The sequence below is a fragment of the Sciurus vulgaris genome (genome assembly GCF_902686455.1).
Source record: "Sciurus vulgaris genome assembly, chromosome: 10".
Lineage (NCBI taxonomy): Eukaryota > Metazoa > Chordata > Mammalia > Rodentia > Sciuridae > Sciurus > Sciurus vulgaris.
The window spans coordinates 50794024-50803334 of NC_136470.1; the positions used below are offsets into that span (position 1 = coordinate 50794024).

Below are 9311 nucleotides of genomic sequence, written 5' to 3' on the forward strand. Positions count from 1 at the left end.
GTGATTTTCATCAGCAACTCCCACCTGTTCTCTGTTTCAGGCATGGTTTATTTGGTTCAGCCAGGAATGGTTTTTCCCAGCTATATATGGTAGAGAAGAGGGAAGGGAAAGGGATATTTGGGAAGGGTAGTAACTTCAGATCTTGGAATTTAAATAAAAGGGAAATGAAGGAGGAGGGAAGGGTCATTGGATTGGAGAAGAAGATTAAAGATCTAGATTGTTGCCAGAGCAAATAGATTGGAAGGATAGGAAGGTAGCGAGTAGTTAGTGTTGGAATAATTTTTGAAAGTGACATGACCAAAATGATTCAGTCTGGGGTGAGATTATGACAATGGTGACTAATTTGGGGTAAATTATTGTTAGATAGAATATAATGTGGATGCTGTAACCTCCAAAAATGATATAGAACTGGGCAGAGGGGATGACTGGTGCTGAGATGTCAGTGAATGGAGACAAGATAGTAGGAGGTCAGTACTTGTCAAAAAGTTTTGGGGATAGGATAGCAGGAGTTCTTAAAAGAGGAGGCTAAACAACAATTTGAAAACAGCAGTGAGAAGCAATTTTCTGACTGATGAATGAGAGGAAAAAGTACCTTCCACTTGAGAGTGATAATGCTCTCACAGTGGGTCTGCTTTGGCCAAGGAAAAATTCAAAGAGAGGTTGAATGTGTAAGGAAGTTTACTGAGCATAATTCAGAAGCACCAGATAGCATAACAGAATGTCTTGAGGGGGCTGGAGAAAGTGGAGAAGTGGGCCAAAGTTCAGAAAAGGGCTGGAGGCATAGCTCAGTGATAGAGAGTACGTGCCTGACATGCATAAGACCCTGGGTTTGATCCCCAGCTCTGAAAAACAAACAACAAAAAAAGTTTGCATCAAAACAGTAGTGACAGTTTGATAACTAAGGGAATCTTGAGTTTGTGATAGATGTATGGAAATGGCAGCAGTGAGTCCAGAGCTAAGACTTTAGTGAATAAGGAGAAATGATATATCCCAGAGGTCTGTTGATAGCAAGAATACATCTGGAACTGGGGCAAACAGGGAAAGTGAAGTTTGATGGGATTAATCCTGCTAGTCTCTAAGAAGAGGATGTTTCAAGATGCGATTATGAATGTTAAGTTTGAGCCTTAACTATTTAAATGCTTTCTGCACCTCCACCCGCTTTCTTGTGTGTGACTGGGAAATTTATTTATTTATTTATTTATTTATTTTTTGCTCTAGCTAAAGGGAATCTTTTTTTTAATTTTTAATTAAAAATCATAAATTTACATAGGGCAATATTGTTTGATTCATTCTGTTATTTTTTTTCCCTTTCCCCCCATCCCTCCCACCCCTCTTTTCCCTCTATACAGTCCTTCCTTCCTCCATTCTTACCACCCTCCTTATCCCTAACCCTAAACCTAACCCTAACCCTAACACTAACCCCCCCTACCCCCCCTTTTATGTCCTCATCCGCTTAGTGACTGGGAAATTAAAGGCAGGTAAAAAGCCATTTGATATGTTACTAATTTTTTATCACTGGCACTACTTTATAGAAGAATATCTGAATTTCAGTCACATCTCATTTAGTTTCTACTCTAAATCAGTTTAAAACTAAGGTGTTAGCTTAGATATCCTAAAAGTAGGAAAGGATTATTAGATTTATTAATCTCTTTACACTGGATGTATTTGGTAGTTATAATAGGAAGTACAAGTCAAAGCAGCCTTCCTTGATCAAAAATGTGTTTTGAATTATTATAGATTAAGAAAAGAAAGAGATGAAGAACGTGTTAAAAAATTTGTACAAGAAGAGGCTGTCAAATTCCTTTGGAACCAGGTAAACCCCCTCCTATTGTTAAGGAAAAATACTAGATTCATTGAAACAACTGTAGAATAATGATGTATGTTAAGCACCCTTCCCCCCCCCCCTCTCTATATATATGTATATATATACATATATATATATAATTTATTTATTTTTTGTTTGTTTGTTTATTTTTGTGGCATGAGGATCAAACCCAGGGCCTTTTACACCTGCTACCACTGGGCTGTATCCCTAGGCCTAACCACTTCTTCTCAGTTCAGGGTGTAATTTTGTTTCTTTTTTCTTTTTGTTTTTTTTCTTTTGGTAATAGAGATTGAAACCAGAGGTGCTTAACTATTGAGTCACACCCCCAAGCCTTGTTATTTTTTATTTTGAGACAAGAACTCAATAAGTTGCTTAGTACTATAGTGACACAGCCACATCAATGTTTGTAGTAGCTCAATTCATAATAGCTAAACTATGGAACCAACCTAGCTGCCCTTCAACAACAGATAAATGGATAAAGAAAATGTGGTATATATACACAATGGAATATAACTCAACTCAATAAAGAAAAATGAAATTATGGCATTTGCCAGTAAATGAATGGAACTGGAGGCTATTATTTTAAGTGACATAAACCAATCCCAAAAAACCAAAGGCCAAATGTTCTCTCTGATATTTGATGCTAACATACAATAAGGGTAGAGAAAGAAAGAATAGAAGTTCATTGGATTAGACAAAGGAGAAGGAATGGAAGAGGAGGATGGAATAGGAAAGACAGTAGAATGAATTGGACATCATTTTCCTATGGTCACATATGAATACATGACCAGTGTAACTCCACATCATGTACAACCACAAGAATGGGAAGTTATACTCCATGTATGTATAATATGTCAAAATACATTTTACTGCCATGTATACCTGAAAAGAACAAATAAAAAATTTAAAAAGTTGCTTAGGTCCTCACTAAGTTGTTGAGGCTGGCCTTGAACTTGTGACTTGGGAGGCTAAGGCAGGAGGATCACAAGTTTAAGACCAACCTCAGCAACTTAGTGAGGACCTCAGGACTTAGCAAGAACTCGTCTCAAAATAAAGTATAAAAAAAGAGCTGGGATGTGTCTCAGTGGTTAATGCCTCTTGGCTCAATACCTGATACTAAAAAAAAAAAGTAAAGGTCCTATTATCAAGAACTTGGGATATTTTTAGGTATTTTAGGAAGTCACATATACTATATTTTTAGGTAATAATTAAAAACTTATTGCTACCTTGATATCTAAAATGAAAATTATTTTAGAAAATCTACTTTACTTAAACAAATAGGATCTACTCTGTCTTATTGAATAGATCTTGGTGTGTATTCTGTACATTATTGAACACTTTTTCAACTGGACAGGAACTGCTGTGCTTCTCATTGTTTTTCTGTATAAGCAAGAGGACTGGTTGGCTCATCCACACTGTCCTGGTGAGGGCCTTTTGTTACCAAGGCATGTACCACTTGTGCTAGCCTATTTAAGGTAAGGGCGACTATGGAATGGGTAAAGGAAGTCAGGCAGTTTTTAATTCCAATTCTGCTGTTTACTAGCTTCATGACTGCTGGGAAAAAAACTCAAAGGACCGTTTTAAAACTGACACAATTTTTAGCTTATATAAAACTGTAATCTCTGTTTTATAGGTAAGGTCTCTACAATCTTGGCAACAGACAGTGGATCAACATCTGATTTCCTGGCATGCTGATGTTCCTCCTATATCAGGCATTCTGGTACCATCTAAACCTCCATTATTCACCCAAAGTCTCGAGCCTTTTTCTGATCAAAATTCTGATTGGCTCATTGCACATGATGAAGCTCATCAAGAGAAGTCTTTACCAGAATTTCCAGACTCTGGTTTTCATTCCTCCCTAACAGAACAAGTTCACCATTTACAGGATTCTTTGGATTTTGAAAAGAGTTCCACAGAAGGCAGTGAAAGCTCCACGGTGGGGAATTCCATTGATACAGTCAAATATGGCAAAGAACCAGATTTAGGGGATGTTAGTGAAGAACATGGTGACTGGAGTAAGGAAAACTCAAATGACGAGCAGGATAATAATCTGCTTGAACAATATTTAACTTCAGTTCAACAGCTAGAAGATGCTGCTGAGAAGACAAATTTTGATGAAGGGATAAGAGATAGTAAGCTCCACATAGATTGTTCCCTAGAAAAGTTAGATGCTTTGTCTGACAGTGCTTCTGTAGGCGAGACTCATGGTGTATCTCCTACTTTGCAAAATGAAGTCAACCAGACGCCAGAGAATTATAAATTAAAGGCAGAAGTCCAAGAACAGCAGCCAGAATGTGATTCCACATTTCAATTATTGCATGTTGGCGTTATTGTGTAGCATGTCTGGTTTCTTGGGAAACAGAAATCCATTTACATTTTCTTAATGTTTTCAGTTACCTTTTTTCTTCTTTTTTTTTTAGAGGAGGGAAACCCCCACACATTTGTTACTATTTATATAAAATTTGTATTCTTGTCTCATCTTTCAGATTCTCGGTTCCAAGCTGAGTCTTAATTTGATTTTGCTAGCTTTATACCTGTAATGTACCAAACAATATTTATATAAAAAGTTATGTGCACTTTATTTCTTAACAATTGCATTAACAATGTTTCTTTCATGTAATTGCTTCCTTTGAAAAATAAACTAGAAGTTTCTAAAGAAAATTTAAAATTTTACCTTAATGACATAAACAGAATTTTGGTTTTGTTCTGGGGAAATTAATTATATAGTAAGAAATGTTGTTCATTAAAATGTGAATAGAAATGATAACTATGAGGGTTGTGAACTACTGAAATTTTCCACAGTTTACTTAGAGTAAGAACATGTTTTCTAAGACCTTTTAATTTTGAGTCAAAGAAAGACTTCTTATAAGCAAATTTAGAAAGAAAAAGTAAGGTTATAAGATTTTTCTTTTTGTTTTGTTTTAGTTTGAACCCAGGCCCCAAGCATGCTAAACACGAGCTCTATCACTGAGCTATCTCCCTATCCTTTAGATTATAGAATTCTTAGTGAGAATGACTAAATTGTCTCATGGAAAATTTTAGTTAATGTCATGCATGAGTTTTAACATATGAAGTAAAGTGTTCCACCAGGATTGAAATCAAACTTACTTTTAGAAAGGCAACCTAAAAATGTTTCTTTTTGATATGAAGAAAGGAGATACTAAGCTCCATTTACATGTAATAATGTCACTATAAACATTTATCTTTTCATCAAGTGCTTTTTTTACCCCACTGATTAAGAATTGATGTGCTATTACATTACCAGAAATTAATGTATGTTCATCTCTGTTCCTGCTTATATTTCCTTATGTATTTCAGCAGAAGGTCCAAATCCATCTACTTCACTTTTGACCTCTGCCCTATAGTAAAGAGTATTTAAAATAATATTAGTGGTAGAATATGAATGACATTTTTAAAGAACTATTTTCTGTCTACTCTTTGAAAAGTGCCACATTTGAAAGATAATGGTGGTTAAGAAAAAATAAACCTCACCTCACTTTACTTGTTTAAAAGATTATATATATGTAACTTCAGGAAGACTTAAGATTGTGTTTGAATGTTATAGGTAGGTACATCTGTAAATCAAGGGTAATTTTTTGGAAGCTTGGTATTTTACTCTTTTAGCATGTTCTAATATCATTGGATAACACATATCTAATTTCCCCCAAACTATGGACATGTACCTATTTAAAACTATGATAATACTTGAGTGTTCGCTAAGTTTAGGTGCTAAATATATATTCATTATTCTCCTTAGAGTCTAGATCCTCTTCTTTGAAACTGTGTGTTCTGATCCTTCAAGAATTAAAGTTGAAGATCACATGGAACACTTTGTTGATAGTTAGAAACATTTGTCTAGTATAATCAGATGTATTTTTCTCAGTTTATAAATGAACTCAGGTTGAGAAGACTTGGATTTCATTTTCAGAAATCTAGAATCCCTTGAAAAGGAAATGTTTTCTGTTTCTTATAAGCAAAACAGCAGTCCTATCTTCAAAAGGATTTTCCCTAGTGAAGCATGTGTAACATTGAATTGCATGTTAAATAAAAATTGAATTTTTACTTTTTGAATAATGCTAATTATCTTTTACGAATGATGAATTTTAATTTCTTCTTAAATATATTTTTATATTTCTAAAGTGCCTCCTTTGCTGCACATAGACTTAAAAAAAACAATTTGCACTGCACTTGTACTACAATACTACTTCATGGTATGTTAATTTTTCAGAAAGCTGAAATGTCATGGTTCAGTATTACTTAAGTAGGTTTCTGCTAACATCTTCTTCCTCTTCTCTTTTTTTAAGTAATGGCAGATATAGCTAAATTTATTTTATCATCAGCATGTCAATGGGATTTCCTTTTTTGCCTTTGGTTTGTTTTTCTAGCCCACAAATAGTATTCAGCATTCATCATAATACATTGGGAAAATTACGATGATTTTTAATATTATTCTCTTTGTATTTTAATTTGCTAGTATTTAGAAGTACAGAAATTATCAAATAGCCCACTCTCTTAACTAGAGAGTATCTTGAATGTAGATAGAATGAAAATAATGTAAATTAGAATGAGAGAACACAGGCATAGACTTATCAATTTTGATTGGTTTAAAATGTACTTTGAAGCCGGGCACAGTGGCACACACCTGTAATCCCAGCAACTCGGGTGGCCAAGGCAGGAGGATCAAGAGTTCAAAACCAGCCTCAGCAAAAGTGAGGTGCTAAGCAACTCTAAATAAAATACAAATAGGACTAAGGATGTGGCTCAGTGGTTGGTTGAGTGCCCCTGAGTTCAATCTCCAGTACTAAAAAAAAAAAATGTAATTTAAATGTAATTTATATAACTAAGATATTTGGTTTTAACTGTATGATCTATTCATTATCTTGACTAAAGAGGGACTGAGTCTGGAAAAATTTGTGAAGTTGAGCTTTGAACCCCGTCTTTTGTCACTTTTCTAAACCAGAGAGGTTTTATTCAGTTTTACTATTTTAATTCACATTAGTTCTCTTGATTTTTGGAATATTGTTATTAGTATATATTTATATAATATGAAAGATTTTTCTCCTGAAAGGCTGAATTTGATCATGTTTTCAGTTTTACAGAACAACAGTTTTACAGTTTTAACTCTCATAGTGGTTCAGAAAGCTTTAATAATGCTGAGGTTGTAGCTCAGTGGTAGAGCGCTTGCCCAGCACACATGAGGCGCTGGGTTTGATCCTCAGCACCACATAAAAGTAAATAAATAAATAAATAAAGATATTATGTCTATCTACAACTAAAAATATTTTTTAAAAAAGAAATCTTTAATCATGACAGTTGATGATGTTCATTTGGTTTAGTTTTATAAGTTTAATTATAGAAGATATTATAATATGCATATTTTAGGAAGGTGTTATTTAACCACACAATTGTCTGTATATATGTAAATAACTTTATTTTTTAATAATGTGCCATTCTTGTGTGTGTTTTTCTTTTATTTGTTTTGGATTGTTTTAAATATATAAATATCATAATAATATATTTTCCTGTTATCTACTTAAAAGAGATCTAGTTCTTTTTTTTGGGGGGGGGGGGTGCTGGGGATTGTGAACCCATGAGTGCTTTACCATTAAGCTACATCCCTAGCCCTTTTCATATTTTATTTTGAGACAGGATCTTGCTAAGTTGCCTAGGCTGACCTTGAACTTGTGATCCTCCTGCCTCAACCTTCTTAGTCACTGAAATTGCAGGCATGCACTACTGTGCCAGCCACATTCTACTTTCTGTAAATATTTTCAGAAGACACAGGCTTTAAATGTTATACTATTTCCTGTGGTATGTTTCTTTGTGCAGTCTTAAAATTGAATTTATGACATGAATAATATAAATGAGTCTGATCAATTTCTCATTCATAAAAAAGAGAATTCATTGTTTAATGTGTATTTTTATTTTGCCACATCCTTATTAAAAAGTATTTATTATACCGTAATGTTTTAAATTTTAAATATGTGAAAACACTCATTCTGAAATGAAAAAAAAAAAAAAAAAAAAGGGTCTGTAAGGAGCATTCTAAACTTTTTTTTCTTTTTTTTTTTTTTTAAGATGGGCTCTTGCTATGTTCCCAGCTGTCCTTTAACTCCTGGGCTCAAGTAATCTTCCTGCTTCAGCCTCTGGAGTAGCTGGGAGTACAGACATCTAAACATTTTTAATGATACTGCTTTCACTGATAAAGCCTTTTGTGCCATATTAAAATTAAAAGTCAAGCAAATAGAGCAGTCCTCACAGCCTTGGAGAGAAATGGGTACTTGTCTTTTTAAAACAAGGTGCTTTTTATCTGTGAATGAATAGAAATCACACTAAATTTTAATTCCTTTATTGATTTTAATGAATAGCAGGAAGCACTCTGTAGTGGCTTTCTTTTCTTTCTTACAGATTTCTTTGATTATTTTGAAAAACATTTTTTTTTTTCCTTTAGCAGTGCTGGGGATCAAACCTAGGGCCTTGTACATGGTAGGCATGCACCACTAATGTATATCCCCAGCATCATGTTTTGTAATACTTTAAATGTTGACAATAAGAGTTTTAAAGGGATTTTATTTCAAACTATTTTTAGATTTCTCTTTAATTTTATTATAGAAATAGTAGATTTAATGTGGTTATAATCTGTTTTAGGAAGGCTTAATATTTTGTATTGTACTTAATATGGATTTAATTCTCTCATTTTAAATAAAAGATTTATACATTTGAGTGTTTCATCTTTGTTTCTGTGATCAGTAGTAATAATGGCTATTATTCATTTTGCTTGCAATTAATAGGTAAAGTTCAGAACAGACTGCAAATAGATTAGTACTGAGGAAGGTACAGAGTATTGTCATAATATAAGTGAATTTACAACAGAACAGTCCTGGGCTTATGAAAATGGATATGAAGTAAAAGGAATGCTAATTTAGTCTTAGCACAAATTTTATTACCTCTAGGATATTCACTGGAATTCTGTGGACAGAAGAGAGCATATATTATCCTTCCAAAAGCACATTGTCAGGTGTTGGTGAGATCACTGGGGACTGAAAGTGTTAGGGGTAAGTTTAGTAGAAGCCCTCTCATTTGATACAAATAGGACAAGTAGTTGGTTGGTGAATCAAAAAATTAGAGTGGGGAATCATAAAAAATGACTTCATATACCATAAACTTTAAATGTCTCAATTGAGATAAAATTTGCTTAGTGTAAACTACATATGTTTAAAGTGAGGACTCTGATAAAAATTAACACATAAATGTGCCAATGAAACCATCACAACAATCAAGATGATAAATGTGTCCATTACAGCCAAAAGATTCCTCATTCCCTTTTGATTTTTATTAAAATGTGTTTTATTTTTAAGACACATTTCGATTCATTGTACACAAATGGGGTACAACTTTTCATTTCTATGGTTGTACACAATGTATATTCACGCCATTCATATAATCACACATATATATATATAGGGTAATACTGTCTGTTTCATTC

General features: G+C 33.6%; 1 protein-coding gene across 2 annotated transcripts in view; it reads left to right on the plus strand.

Annotated features, from left to right (window-relative positions):
• The window catches only part of CEP97 (centrosomal protein 97), a 55426-nt gene extending 46878 nt beyond the window's left edge, over window positions 1–8548 (plus strand). For both annotated transcript variants that reach the window (XM_079101385.1, XM_079101386.1), the window contains 2 exons: window positions 1738–1813; window positions 3459–8548. In XM_079101385.1, the coding sequence (XP_078957511.1) occupies window positions 1738–1813; window positions 3459–4163 (781 nt within the window). In that variant the 3' untranslated portion in view covers window positions 4164–8548. The remainder of the gene's footprint in view (window positions 1–1737; window positions 1814–3458) is intronic.
• Window positions 8549–9311: the final 763 nt, after the last annotated feature.